General features: G+C 37.9%; 2 protein-coding genes across 3 annotated transcripts in view; one reads left to right on the top strand and one right to left on the bottom strand.

The window, feature by feature from the left end:
• The first annotated feature begins 1,734 nt into the window (after positions 1–1,734).
• Positions 1,735–15,034, top strand: CUNH12orf40 (chromosome unknown C12orf40 homolog). Of its 2 annotated transcripts, XM_039700499.1 has the most exons (12): positions 1,735–1,777; positions 3,797–3,932; positions 4,525–4,657; positions 5,160–5,226; positions 5,675–5,878; positions 7,795–7,901; positions 10,437–10,957; positions 11,204–11,276; positions 11,816–11,876; positions 12,420–12,480; positions 13,199–13,281; positions 13,832–15,034. In XM_039700499.1, the coding sequence occupies exons 2-12, from the start codon at positions 3,830–3,832 to the stop codon at positions 14,408–14,410; spliced, it is 1,992 nt and encodes a 663-aa protein (XP_039556433.1). In that variant the 5' UTR covers positions 1,735–1,777; positions 3,797–3,829; the 3' UTR covers positions 14,411–15,034. The 2 variants fall into 2 exon arrangements, with proteins under 2 accessions (XP_039556433.1, XP_039556432.1); XM_039700498.1 differs by lacking the exon at positions 1,735–1,777 and having other exon boundaries at positions 3,349–3,932; positions 10,731–10,957.
• Positions 10,849–15,064, bottom strand: part of SLC2A13 (solute carrier family 2 member 13) — a 153,765-nt gene continuing 149,549 nt past the window's right edge. The window contains exons 12-13 of the mRNA XM_039700496.1: positions 11,789–11,826; positions 10,849–10,916 (exon numbers count right to left, since the gene is read on the bottom strand). Coding sequence (XP_039556430.1) covers positions 10,905–10,916; positions 11,789–11,826 — 50 coding nt within the window. The 3' untranslated portion in view covers positions 10,849–10,904. The remainder of the gene's footprint in view (positions 10,917–11,788; positions 11,827–15,064) is intronic.

Raw genomic sequence — 15,064 nt, 5'->3', positions numbered from 1 at the left:
CACAAACTGGGCAGACCATGGTGTTTGTGACCAAACGAATACCTCTCCATGGTAGTGCCACAGTGTATGTGTTTCAGGCCTGGTGTCCCCTCACAGAGCAGCAGGCCATGGTGTGTGACAGCCCCGGAGTCCCCTCTGGAGCCAGGCTGTGACAAGGTGCAGGTGCCCTCCCACCGCAGGCAGGGGGTCACGTCTGGGCTCTGTGTCCTCCACAGATAGGGGCTGGATGAGCCTTTCTCATGCCCTCACAAAAAGCAGTGGTTACCATTTGGGGAAAAGGACAACTGAGTTGTAATGATAAAGACAAAAAAGATAATGTTCTGTTTCTTTGGCTCACAAAAAGCAGTGGTTACCATTTGGGGAAAAGGACGTACAGGTATTGAAATTCACTGAAATAGTATAGCATCACAAACTGAGTTGTAATGATAAAGACAGAAAAAAGATAATGTTCTGTTTCTTTGCGTGATGTGCCCTCTGCCAATCTACTAGAAATGTAAACCTCACAGATTTTGTCAGCCATTGGGAAGCAGCATTGCTGAACACAGCTTCGTCATCATCCAGACTATGCAGAATCAAAGTAAAAAAACACCCTACTTATCTGAAAGTCTTCCCAGCGAATTGAGTTTTCTGAATGTTGCCTCTGTGAAACATTCAGGAAAGGAGAGTTTCTCTTAGAAAAAACCCCAACCCAAGCTTTGTCCTAAATGCCTGTCTCCCGTACCCTCTGTAAGAAAACCCAGTGTGTAGGAGTACTGCCACATTTAGCAAATACAAATCAACCTGCTGCTTGCTGCTGCTGGTAGTTTCTATCAGGGTTCCTCGGGTGAATCTATGGTTTACATTTGAGGTGTCAGAAAAACTACACATCACTGGGGTTCCTCCCCACTGCAATGTTATATGCATATGTTTGGAAAGTTTGCTCTAATTTTAAGCCAAAGGCCATTCCAAGGGAATACTCTATATTTCTAACCCTCACAAAAAGTCCTAATCTTAGTGACCTAAGGACTGCAGCCATGCTCACTCTGCTCATGGAACAATGACCCTGACTTCCAATTTTATGCACCAAGTCCTACAGGCATTTCACATAAGACTATGTTTGGCAGATGAGGCAAGTAGGTGGAGGTATAACTGTCTCCTATATTGAGCAAACAACAGCAACTTGTAGTGTCAATCTATTTTGCTTTCCTATTTCACAAAAGGTCCCCAGTATTCTGGAAAGTCCCAAAAGGTAAAAGCTCATATAGTGCTCCTTTTGTTTGCTAATATAGTTTTGTAGCTATGTTGAAGCATGACGAAGAAAATTAGGAGGAAATAATATATTGACAAAGATTTCTTAAGTTTGAAGAAATTACAAGTTGATTAAATGTGCATTACAAGTCAAATGATTAAAAGCTTTTTTCTGTTTTCTTTTATCATGTCAAATGTGTTTGGACTCCTAATATCGAATGGGGTCCTATCCTTACTGGAGTAAACTGGGATCAGTCAAAATTACTTCAACAGAGATATGTTAACTTTACTACCTGAAGGTTTGATCCATTATAACATAACATAACTTGTAACATAACATAACATAACATAACATAACATAACATAACATAACATAACATAACATAACAAACATACCATAACATATTAACATATTTGTGTCCTAAAACTCAGAACCACTGATGAGAAATTCAAGCCATGACTCAAGATTATACTTTTGTAATTAAAATAATAATTATTTGCATTTTTCAGAAGCAGAATCATACTAAAACAAGAAAGGAGAAAACAAAAGGTAAACAGTTTCCGCCATATTGGATTTTACATTGTAATATGAAAGCTTTAGTGAGTTCACTTTGGTAAAACTTGCAAAGCATTTGGAGTGAGATTCAAAACAGTAGCTAAACAGTTACAATGGGTTTCCCTGACTTTTAGGGAAAAAGTCTTGTTCTAGATTTACTAAACTGAATTACAACAAGAAGAGAAGGTGTGAATGAATGAATGAATGAATGAATGAATGAATGAATGAATGAATGAATGAATGCATGCCTGTGGCCAGTTTTGGTTTTCCTGGATTACTTCTGTTACCGTGTTGTGTTGGTGTGTGGGGACACGGGATTGCTTGAAGCCTCAGGTGATAACCATGAGGTCAGCTGGCCCAACACACATACACAGCCATTCTTCTGGGCCATGTGAAAGGATGTCAGGCTCATTGAAGTTCTTCTTCTGGCATTTGCCAAAGGAGGACAGCTTATTTGTATTTTGAGTCTGAAAGTGAAGTAAGGGAATCAAACTTATCCCTGGCAGAGCAGGAGATATTTCAAACAGGAAAGAGAAATAAAACAACAAGAGAAATTGGCTGTAACCATAATAAGTGGAGTCAGTTTCCTCCTCAGCAGCAGGGAAAAAGAGGCAGTATAGGGAAGCTCCACCACTGAAGCTGATACCCCAAATACCCAGAGCAGGTGCACAGGCATATAGGGGTAGAAGAAAAACAGGCTGACTGTACAGACACAATGACTCAAATTAAAACATTTACATATAGGAATGTGGGATCAATCAGCAGCCTGTCCCCATCGCTTTCCTGGTTTCCTGGAGGCCTGTGAGCTCTCTGTTTTCTCAGGGATTACTGGTCTAAGCCACATAATTTATATTACAGATATGTAATTTGTTTCAGTGGAGAGGGAAAACAGGAAAAGACAGGATTGTTTTTAGTAATGTAGTACTAAATTACTAACACAGTTTTAATTTTCTAATTGCTATTATACAATTATTAGTAGTTTAGTAATTTAGACGTAATGGGGAAGAAACATCTGGGACACTGAAGGGAAGTGGTTAAATTTTTGCGGGTGTGGACCCTAAAGTAAAACGAATTTTGAAGTGTTGATTTGTACACAGGATGATTTATCTTACTGAAGATATTAATCTTAACTGAAGAACAGATATTTTCCATAGATAATATCATCCTGGGAAGCTAAAGATAATAATAAATGATATTAAAAATCAGTTACCAACAAACATGTTAGGTGTATTAGTTACATGTAACCTGCAATCATGACAGGGATTACATTTCAGAAGAAAAGTCAATGCTATTTTTTGTTTTGGCATAGTCTTCAGTTTTCAATATCATTCTTTTGTTTAGAAAAAATATCTTACTGGGATTATTTATTCATCTGCTGTACTTAATGATTTTTGGATGGTTATTAATAGTCTCTGCAAAATGGAGGGGTTTGTTTCCTATATTGTTGTCCTGATATCTTCAAAGTGTCAGTCATATCACTTTTTATTCCTTGTAACAAAAATTCTTTCTGATTTTTTTTTTTTTTTGTCAGAGGACTATTTGTCAAGAGAGACAAATTAGGAGAAAAATAAACTTTTTGTGTCATTATAGATGGCACATCTGGTGTACATAATCTTGCTGATTTTTTTGTTTATCTTATATACTTCCTGAAAAGACCGTTTAAATTTTTTAAGACTTTGTCCTTGCCACATTTGGCATATTTTATTTTAAGAAATATTTTTAGTGGTTGTACACAAAATTTGAGAAATGAGCATTTAAGGACTAAATTTTTGGCATCAAGATAACAATGATTTATTTTGAATGTGACCAAATTATATTTGCATTCTTTTTCAAGGCAATAAAAATAAATTCAGAGCAAATGGGGCATGAGAATTCAGAGATACTTAACCATGTGCTTTTATATTAGGAATAGTTTGCTAAGTCCTGCTTGCTAATTTCAAAAGAATTACCTATACTGGTAATGCATTGTTGAAGCTTCTGTCAAAAAGTTATTCTCTCCTTAAAAAAATTAAGGAATACTTTGAAAGAAAGAAACTTAAGTCAAAAATGAAGCTCCTGGAAGTATCATCTCCTAAAAGTTCAGCAGTCAGTTTGGATCTTCTTAATCTCTATGTGGTTAACCAGATATCAACCAAGAAAGAGAACACTGGTGAGTTTTGGGTATTCTGACACATCAGAATTAATTATTCTTAACTATTACTGCTGTTATTTTAGTTCTTCCATTTACAACTTAAGCCTCAAGTAAATGTTGTTTTATTTTTAAAGTAAAAATTGTACGTTAATAGAAAAATTATGACTGAATAAAAAGTCCGGGCACAAGAGGAATCAAACAGCCTTGGCTCCTGCCTACTTCACCTTTAAAGCCTTGTGCAGTGCCCTGGTTCCAGGCCAGGCCAGGGTGAATGTTTGCAGTAGCCATGACAGGCCTGGCAGGACCCTGGGGTGATTCTACACCTCCTCACATCATGCACAGGGGAAGGAGTCCCATCCAGGGGGCAGTGGGAAGCGAGTGGCCAGGGAACCTTGTGCTCCCTGTGGTGAGCACCTGCATAATTTTATACTACTGTGCCATTTAGAATGCAGTTTTTGTATTGTTAGTAGCAAAGAAAGAAACAAATATGGCTTTAAATGGATTAAGAAATATAAAACAACAACTTTTGTACTCCAGTGAAAAATCTCAATGCTCAAATCAAAGCTTTCTCCAAGCCCTGCACTGACATAACAAAATATATTCATTGCAGAGAACGCGAGGAAGCCAGTCCATGTTGATATCACTGAAGATGAAAAAAAACCTATCAGGAGACATAACTTAGAGCTTCCCACATCACCCCTACGTACACAACATAAGTCAAACTTAGATGATCTCCAAAGCAGGTATTTGTATAAAACAGGCAATAGTTACCCAACAGGGAGGTTCTGGGACAGGTATTTCATTATAGTCTTAACATTTGGGGTATTAAGAAAATATAAACATACCATTGTAAACAGTGGAGTTTCACAACCACTCCTGTTGTTCTAGTGATACTCTTACTGTGATTAAGAGAGTAATTAATAATTTCTGAAAAAAAAACTGCACATGAAGCTGAGAGATTTTTTGAAAGTGGTTATGTGTCTGTACTCATGCCAGGTACTTATACTAAGTTTATCTCAAGGAGCAGGTTATTCAAACAGCATTATGCACTTACACTGTTTTCCCATCCAGCTTTGGAGACCCTAAAGTGACCAACTCACAGACAGACTGCTCATAGCTGCCTAAGAATCAGGCTGTTTTAAGATGTGTGAAAAAATATTCCTAAGTCATTTTGAAATTAATATTCGGGATATTTTAATCTTTTGGATCTTGCATTTCATAGGCTGTTTTTATTCATTTTACAAGGTTACAAAAGCAAGTTTTGGACAGCAGAAGACAACATCTCTCAGAAAAAGTGAAATGCCAGCATAAGGTATTGTTGTTCTTATGATATAAGACTTAAAATGTGCAGTAATTACTGTATTTTTAAGTAATTTTTTTACAGAGTGGAGAAACTCATGGATACCGAAACACATGAAGTCTTCTTTCTCTTTAAGACTATATTGATAAATTATTTTCATGCTACTGTTTATATGTTTCTTGAAAAAAAGCTAAAAATGTATTTATATCCATCTCGCCTCAAGATAGCATTTGTGTGCATGCTTCAGGTTAAGTAGTTACTCACATGTTTCCCTGAAATAAGCCCTTATTGCCTTAAGTTTTTAGTGAAAAGTCATATCAGAATATAGAAAATTTTCTCTTCTTTGTGGTTTATGTGCAGAGATGTAAAAGATAAAAAATGGATTGATTACTTTGAACTTTATGCTTAAATCAAAACAGTTTTAGCTAAATAAAATATGTCTTTGTTATGTTTTGTCTAGCTCATTCCACAAGTAATGGAATTAGGCGATGTTGATTCCAGTACGGAAAATGAAGACGACATGGCAAGAGCTTTTAGTGCTTGTCCGTTGTCCTCCTCTGGTTTTCAGTTCTCGAACTGTACACAGCTTTCAGAAGAAAATTTCAACACAAAACTAATGGGCAACATTTGGGAACAGATCTATGAAAAGAAGCTGCAAAACCAGGTTTGGTTAATGTTTTACTTCTGTGGAATTACTTTAAACTAACTTGCTTTTATTTGGTGTGTAAAACTAGTGTAATGGTGGTGGTAATTATGATTCATCAACATTTTTTGTAGGCTGGTGGCAATGAATATTCTGTATATACAAATATATTTATTTTATTGTTCTGAAATAAGCTCAACTTGAGCTTTTGTTTGCTGAACCCTCAGTGTTGCTGATATCTGCAGAGAGAGAATTAGTCACATACTGGTGGCTTTCTTTTGCTTCTGGCTTGTAAATTTAGTTAAAGAAACCTGAAATATAGTTAGAAACACAGCTTTCTGAAACATACAGTTAGTGTAACTGGGTGTTGCATGATCCCAGGTGATCCCATGACCTAATTTTTTATCTTTTAATGTCTCAGTGATTAACACAGTTCTTACAGTATTTTCAGTGCTCTGCTGTTTAACTCTTTACTTTTAAGAAACACTTGAAAGTTATTTGTTCTGATGCATATTACTATTTTTTCTTTTTGTTAACTTTGTGATTCTTAAAAGAATCACCCTTGGAAAAGTGATAGCAAATATGCTTTATTTTTAGCAAATATATTATTCATTGTAATAAAAAAAATTATGTGTCTTACCAATGGTATTCTGAAGTCTTGAGGTTAGTGAGGAAGAAATGCTTGAGGAGTTTCAGAAGGGGAGATGATGGGTTGTTCAGAGAATGAGTAGGCCAAAACTCACAGGAAGCTGACCTGAAGAACAAAGAACCCCAATAAATATGTTTTCAAAACACAAGGACAGCCCACCTCTATGTGCAAGAGAATGATTAGATTCTGGAGGCCAGTTTGGCTGAATCAGGGAACCCCTGACTGAGGTCAAATGCAAAGAGGAAAAGTGCAAGGAGGGATGGGCAACCCAGGAAGAAGACAGGAGCATCCCCTCAGCTGGGAGGGGTGGCATTAGGATGGTCAGAGCTGAAAATCACAATGAGTGAGAAGAACAGCAAGGAGGACTTCCTTAGGTGTGTCATCAAAGAAAGGAAACCAAGGAAAATGCTGTCCACTGCTAAATAGAATTGAGACCTAGTGAAAAATGACATGGAAACGCCTGAAGTACTCAAAGACTACTTTGCTTCAATTTTTCCAGACAACATTTGCTTTCTGGCTCATCTTAAAATGCAGTCAGGAGCTGGGGGGAGTTGAATGAACCAGTAGGGAAGGAACAAGTTAGAGAATCCATTGTAACCTGAACATGTAGAAATATATGAGACTGGACACAGTCCAGCCTGGTCTATTCAGGGTGTTGGATGACATCACTGCAAGGCAGATATTTACCACCCTTGTAAGGCTGTGGTGATCCAAGAAGCTTCCCAGTGAGAAGAAATACACAGATGTTATGTCCATCTGCAAAAATGTCAGCATGGTCTGGGGAAGCATCATCTCACCTCTGTCCCTGGAAGGGTTAAGAAGCTAAGCTCCCAGAGGCAATTCCAAGGTACATGAGGAACAAGAAGGTGTCTGCAAACAGCCATCAGATTTTGCAAGGTCATACTCTGGCTAGTGGACCCAATGGCTTTCTGTGATGGAATTAACTCTGGGAATTAGAGAGAAAAGCAGGCATTATTTACCTTGACTTTAGGAAGGCTTTTGATGAAGTTTCCCATGGGATTCTGGTAGCCAAAATGGGCAGCTATGAACCAGATGAATGGACAATAGGATGAGAAAAAACTGTGTTGCTGTCATGCTCAAAGTAGTTGTCTGTTGGCTATAGCTTGTTTGGCAACAGTTGGACTGTAAGGAGGTTTGGGCTTCTGCTGTAAAGATATAAAGAAATAAAAATAGTGGGAAAATAGGTATATTTCAACCAAGTTGAAAGTTTTAAAGACTGTAACAATTATGTATATTCACAGTTTGACAGCTCCTACTGTTTTCTCAGCCAGGTAACAGCTTTGATCAAAACCCTTGGAATACAAACCCTCCAAGCCAGTTTATTTTCAGGAAGTCTGATACAGTGCCTCAGGAGCTGTTCCAGCCATTTGATAGGTAGGAAGTGATTTTACATTAATGAGGAAAATAACAGTCAAGTTTAATTAAGAAAAATACTAAAATAATCAGAACCTTATTGCTACTTGTTTTTTTCACTGACTGTTTTTCAAATAGAAATTGAAAACAAATGGAAATACTAAACCTACAAAGCTATTTAAATTTGCTGAAAAGCAGAAAAATCTGAATTTTGAGTAGGCACTTGGAGCCATGATCTATTTTTTGCAATGTCACAGACATGATAGTGTTGCTGAATTCACCTTGAATGACAGGACAGATTTACTAAGAGGCCACGAGGAGGGGGAAGCTGCCTCAGGTGTTATAAGTTCTGGGCAGTGTTGCAAGTGCTTTTCTGACAATCTTGATGCAATAGCAATTGAGCATCTGCACCTGCATTATTTATACTAGAGATTCCAAGAACAAAGAATTTTCTTTTCTTCTCTTTCATATGTGATCCTACTATAGCTTTCTTTTTTCCTTATAATTGATTTGATAATACTTCTAAGAGAATATACACTTTGTTTTTAAAAGAATGGAGAGAAATCGAGAATATATTTCTTTTTGTATGTTCTGATTAAAATGCTTTCAAATCACAGAGGGTTTAGGGCCAGACTCATTTGTACTGAATATTTTATTTAATTTTCTTTCAGAGGCTCTCCCTTGGACCTAGAGGTCTTACATAGCTAATCTGACTTTACTCCTTCTATTCCATAAGTCTGCCATTTTGTTGAAAGTTCCTGTGCATCTCTAGCTTAGGCTGGATAAAGACATAAAAAGGCCATACAGTATATTGCTGTTCCTGAAGTGCCTGCAGCCTGTTTGCTTGGGGAGTCAAGTGACCCATAAAATCACTGGCCAAATAATAACTAAACACATCAGCCACCTTAACTTCTACTCTTCTTGTAGCTTCTCCTGGCTTTCTCTAGCAAAACCTAAAATGAGCATAGGGTTCACCTTGCTGCACATCCCAATTAATATATTTACACTGTAAATATATAACTTTATCTCACCCATATCTCTCATTTCTCCACCAGCCCCATATAACCTTATCTCACCTACATCTCTCATTTCTCCACCAGCTATCAGGCCTGCACTCATCTGCTTATGTCACATCCTCTCACCTTCTACCTATTTATGGGTCACTAACAACATTTCCCTTCCAACTGCTCTTCACATCCATTTCTTGGTATTGTCCTCATTTTGTTTTCATTCATTCTAGCCATAAATTCTTATACCTCAAGAAATCATAATTCTTCTGTGAAGGGAGTTTCTTTCACTGCATGTGAAAAGTGTAGTGCCAAGTTATACAGTTGTTTAATGTAACATACTGATGATGTCATCAATGTCCATAATTCTGAGACCTGTGGCAGCTTGAAGTTATTAAATATTAATTAAAAGTTTTCATGTCATATTTCCTCATCTACTCTTAAATTTTATTTTGCATAACAGAATATTCAGCTGGAGTTGAGAAAGACTCTCTGAATTGCTTCACAAAATGGTTTTACTTTCCTTGTGTAGATCTATCCAAGTATCCTCTGAAATAAACTCTAGTGTGTTTAGACTTCTAAAACTGTCCTGGTGAGGTTTCTGTAACTAGAGAAAACTAGTTTCTCATTTAAGTTCCATAGAACCTTTATCCAGTTCCAAGTATTTGCTGATCAAAACACCACAGGCATTTTCTCCAGTAAGAGTTTTCTGTATTACATTTCAGTTTCAAGTTCTACTGATAGCCTTGCTCAGAACATTTTGAAGAAAGGGATTTTTTTAAATGGTCTTTTTTGCCAGATCTCTGTCCTTCAGAAGAATTTCAACTTTTTGCTCAGATTTTCTGAGAGTTCAGGCAGCAGATCCAGCCTGGAAACAAAACAGTGAATATGTTAGATTAAGAGGCACATAAGTGAAAGCATGATGGCTTTCATGTCCATAATGCTTGCATGATGAAATCTTCAAAATCTCAGAAGTGGGGTAGGGAAGTAGTGGCATATCAAAATGTCTGACTGGCCTCCCAACAGTGGAACAGAAAAAATCTGTGCTGAATCAGGATTACTGATTTCAAGTACAAATGAAAGTCACTTGTTATGGGTTTTCAGTGTGGAAGACAAACATAGTCTTAAGAAAACTACTTTTATGAATGGAAGAAACTATCTTCCTCTTTTTCTTTTTCTCCCCGATGTGGCCGCCTTTGGTCAGCTGGTGGAGCAGCAGTGACATACTGTGGCTGATTTTATAAATCACAATTCTCTGTCCAGGAGAAATGTGCTCCATGGTTTTGTATATTTGGAGATATTAAGAAATAGAACCCCTTTTAAATCAATCTTACCATAAAGTAGATATAAAACATAATAAAATACATACTTTTTCAGTTGAAATACTGTATATTTATGACAAAATCAAGTGTAATGAACTGTGAAGTTTTTGATATTTTTATCATCAAATTATCAGAAAGTGTTGTGTTAACATTATTTGGCTTGTTTGTGTACTCAGCAAAATGGATTTTCTCTTCTACTCCTGTTATACCTCATTGCCTACCCCCAGGCCAGACTACATGAATTCTGCCAGGAAAAATTCAATGATAATAGCCAATAACTACTCAGAAAACTGTGAAGGAATAAAAGAACCAATATTTGATGTTGTGAAAGAAGCTGCAGAACTGAAAGATGGAAGTGGTTGTTCCTTTCTGACACTATTTGAAGATGAGAGTGGACCAATCCAAAATAATCCTTCCACAACGCATTTTAATCCTTTTTCTAACCAAGGCAATAATGACATTTTTTTCACTGTTCCTGATGTTCAAAATCAAATTAACAGAATTTATTCTTGTGACACCAGAAGGCTTTATCCTGCAATCAATGCAAAAGAAGATTCAGTAGACAGACACCTTGAAGGCATTTTCACAGCTCCAGAACATATTTTCCTTAAAAGTAGCAATGTGTCAAATACAAGCTACAAGGAAACAAGTGCACTTCATAAAACACTCCGGCAGAACCGTCATGAGGGACAGCACTACTTCATGCCCTGTGAACAGAAAGAAAGAAGAGCAAACCTTGAAAAAATCGGTGCGTGTCTTATTTTAAGGACATGTATTCTGGGTTTTATTCTCCTTTTAAAGACATCTGTTCTTGTAACCAGAGATGTATCTGCTCCAACTGAAAACATCATGAATCTTCAGAATGCAGTCACATAATTTTAAATCCAACTATTTAAATTATTTAAAAAACTCAACAGAAACTTTTATATAAATTGTGTTTATTCTATTGCATTTCAAAATCAAGGTTTACTTTTATTTTTTTTCCTAATTTTAGAGACATTTGCTTATCACCATGATCAGCAGAATAGCTTAAAGGAGAATGTGCAGAATTATTCCAGAAAAAAAAGGTGAGTGTCATGGAAATTACCAGTCTATCAAGCAGTGATAACTGCAGAGGCTTTGCTGAATTGGAGAAATCCTGCTAAGTGCACAAGAGTATTACCAAGGACTCAGGTTTTCTTAGTGAAAATAGTACTGTACAGTGTGAATACATCTATGCACAGGAAAGCCCACTATGCCCCTGCCCATAATATGCACACTGAAATACTGCTTCATGGGGCACTTTGGAAATCCTGAAGTTAAGCTGTTGATCTGGCTTGTCCTCTAAAATATTCTCTCTCATTGCACTGGCTACAGAAACAGCACGATCTTCTGTTATCGCTTCAATTCTTTTTCAACAGAAATGAAGTTTGTGAGAAAACATTTTCTTGGTGTTAAATCTCAGGTTCAGAGATAAGTCTAGTGATCTCAGTAGTGGGAATCATTTAATGGTTACTGAAGACAAAGTAAAAATTGAAAAGTCACCAATCAGGAATTTAAATCAGAAAGAAAATAAAAATACTGGGGAAAAATCACTTACCAGTGAACTTGTGTTTGCATTCCTCAGTGACAACAAGCCTGTGAAAGAAACAGCCTGGAATCAGAACCATGTCTTTGTATTTGAAGAGGTAACTTTTAAAAATATGTATTTTTTGTCAAACCCACTGTTTGCATGATTCATTTGAGGGGGAGAAGGATTGTCCACAACAGTTAGAAACTGAATACAGCTCCAATGAATTAACTATCATGGAAGCTTCTTTTCCATCATGGTTTACATAAGGAATTCAGATGCTGCTAGTGACGTGGTTCAGATAGACAGGTCCACAGTTCACATGGTTTCATTCACACTTTAGCTCATGCCTGAAGGACATTGGGTAAATTACCCATCAACACTTAGGATTAGGTTCTGCAGGCAATGCCCAGACATTATATGGAGGATGCTTCAGTATTATAAAGGAGCTTTGTGCCAGTATACATATAAAAACTGTTTCAGATGTCTTGCCTGTAGAAGCCACATATGGTACTACTCAGGGGTAAAAATACCTCTTAAAATAATTTGAGGTACAGTAGAGTGACTCCTTTATGTAATACAGAAACTGAATGTTCCTCTCTTAACCTGAGATGCTGATCCAGCTCAACCCTCACTATTAATACCTTATTATTTTTAACAGTTCACAACAGCACAAGAGAAAGGGTATAAGTTTGGACTGAGTTCATATCTTCATGAGATGGGTTAGTACTATTTATACATTATCACTTAAAAATGTTTTCTCTACATGTGAAACTGTAACAGTTACTTTTAAAGCCAGGGAAACTGATCTTTTAGGATGTTAACTTTGATAAGGGCTTATATTTCTGTTTCACACAGCACTGTAAAAAGACAATTAGCATTACCAGGTAACTAAGAATTAGCTGTGCTTGCTTTTCCTTGAAGAGTTATTCTCTTCCACTAGACTATATGCTGTCACTCCACATGTGGACAGAGGGAGGGGAGTAAGCAAAGCAATCCTCCATCCTTCCTACTCCCTCAGTAGCTGTAGGGTCAGCTGTGCTGGCTGCATTTCAGAGAAGATCTCTCAGGGGCCTCCAAGAAAGAAATATGTAACTTGTATGGCAGCCAGTGTGCACGTGGAGTCTGCCGTGCTCTCTTGCAGGCTGTGCTCTCCAGATTCCCTCCTCCTTTTGGGTTCTGCAGTTCTGCTGCTGATGAACAGCACAGCTGAGGCTTTGGGGGCCCCATCTCACAACCTCTACTAAGATGTGTTGACCAGAGAAGAACTGGCTATCGCTAAGAACTAGATTGACCTTGCTAACATTTTGTTCTTTAAACAGTGTCTTAAAACTGCATCAGAAATAGTAATGTTTAATTCTAAATGGTGACTTGAGAGTTGGATCCTTGGGGACTGTTCCTTGAGTAACCTTTTCTTTCTTTTTCGTCTAATTTTTCAAGATGTGGAGTCACCACTCAGCAGCCAGTCTCACAGTTACTCTCCAAGGCAGACTGAGAGCTATTTGAGCTCTAGTCCTGACACAGTGAGTAAATCTGTGTGGGCTGGCAGGGCTTTATTTGAATCATATCTCTATGCCTGAGTGCACCTAAGGGTGGATGTAGCTAGAATCTCATTTTGTTTTGTATGAGATAACTTCATGTGTGATGAGGACAAGAAATGAGCTGTAAATTTTCCTAGGTAGTTTGACATGTGGTCTGTTCTCTTGATAACGACTGGCCTTGTGGACTTACACAGCATGACTGTGGAAAGAGGCTAAGCAATGCTTTATGCTCTTCCTGTGTGTATAGCTGCCTTACATTACATGCCTGTGAAGCAGAATGATTTGACACACTGTGTTTTCAGTCATTCTTGAAAACAAAAATGCCATGGTGTATGATTAAATTGCATGTGAGAGTGGAGGTCTGCATTGGCTACCTTCTCTTCACCAAGAGCCATCCTTGGAGAAGGAGACAACCAAAGGAGACAGTTCTGGGCTTTCTGTTTATTTCACTTAGTTATTAGCAAGTCATTACTTTAGTCCTTAGTTACTGAGCCATTTGAACAGTTACAATTGCACAATTCTGTTCAAACAGTCTGAAGAGGAAGACACAGCCAAAAAGAAGGAATATCTGAATGAACATTCCTTGAAGGCACACGGTGCCAACCTATTCTCAGCCTCAGCAAGCAGAGAGGCCCCCAAGAGCTCTCACACCCAAAGTGTGGGTATGAAGCCCAGCAGTACTTTGCCTAGAAAAGAAGCAAACCATCTTCAGGAGAGAGACTCTAATTTTTGTGCCACAGAGGAGGAAAATAAAACGCACACAGCTCTGTCTCAGGGCCCATCACACCAGGCCTGTAAGAGGGAGCCCGTCAGCAGCAGCAGCAGGCGCGATGTTTGGTCGCAGACCGAGGGCTGTGTGCCCGTAGAGAAGGCGGACGTGGGCAGCCAGTGCGGCACGCTGAGGGTGTGCAGCTGCGGGGGATCCCTCCCCGCCGCCCGCAGCCCAGGCGCGGTCCCTGCTCCCAGCGCTGCCGGCGCCGCGGGAGAGCCCCAAGGGCAGAAGGGGCCAGACCCCTTCTCTCCTGAGGCCGAGTACCTGAGCTTGGCCGGCAGGAGCACTCTAGAGGTGCTGAACTACATTGATAAAATGAAGGAGAGAGATAAGCGGTGATCAATTATAATGCCACGTTAGGAACACAATAGTTTTGTCCTGTTCTCAGTGTATTTCATTCAGTTGGCATATTCCGATTTTTCTAGCATGGTTAGGCAGAAGATACTTTTACTGTTGGTTTGCTTTAACTATCAATAATTATGGGTTTCTGCTATCTCAAAGTATGGGTTTCTATAGATATCTAACTATTAACAAAGGATTTTACAATAGCCTAGTAAATAAAATCATTAGGAATGATATTGGTTTCCTCACCATATATCTGTAGGATTCTGTAGTTTAGAATTTATTGACTGTGTTTCTTTTAAGGTAATGGGAAGATGTCGTTCTGCTTCAAAAAATATTTAGTGTGGCTCTGAGTTACCCATTTTAACAGAAAAACTTGCCTTTGTCATGTGTTCATACTAAACACAGAAATAGGAAACAGAAAATTTACATCTGCAAACATAGAATAGAATATAATTTTAAAAGAACTAAGTAATTAAAAATTTTTAACTGCTCAATTTTCTTTCCACAGCAGATCCATTCATTCATTTTCTGGCTGTTAATCTAAAAAAAATCTTGCATGTGTTTCTGTATTCTCTCTGCAAACTGAAAATTTGAACTACTTGCATCTTCATTTCAGTATTTGTGTGAAGCTACAAACCACAACAAATA

The sequence above is a fragment of the Passer montanus genome, unplaced genomic scaffold (genome assembly GCF_014805655.1).
Source record: "Passer montanus isolate IOZ18808 unplaced genomic scaffold, ASM1480565v1 scaffold141, whole genome shotgun sequence".
NCBI lineage: Eukaryota > Metazoa > Chordata > Aves > Passeriformes > Passeridae > Passer > Passer montanus.
The sequence above is the reverse complement of the archived record's forward strand: the minus strand, read 5'-3'. Positions and strand labels throughout refer to the sequence as shown.

Bases quoted from the DNA above. Each gene is read 5' to 3' on its own strand.
- CUNH12orf40 (XM_039700499.1), top strand. From the start codon at position 3,830: ATGAAGCTCCTGGAAGTATCATCTCCTAAAAGTTCAGCAGTCAGTTTG. The intron at 11,277-11,815 runs GTGAGTGTCATG...TGCATTCCTCAG, and splicing joins AATTATTCCAGAAAAAAAAG to TGACAACAAGCCTGTGAAAG. The intron at 11,877-12,419 runs GTAACTTTTAAA...TATTTTTAACAG, and splicing joins ATGTCTTTGTATTTGAAGAG to TTCACAACAGCACAAGAGAA.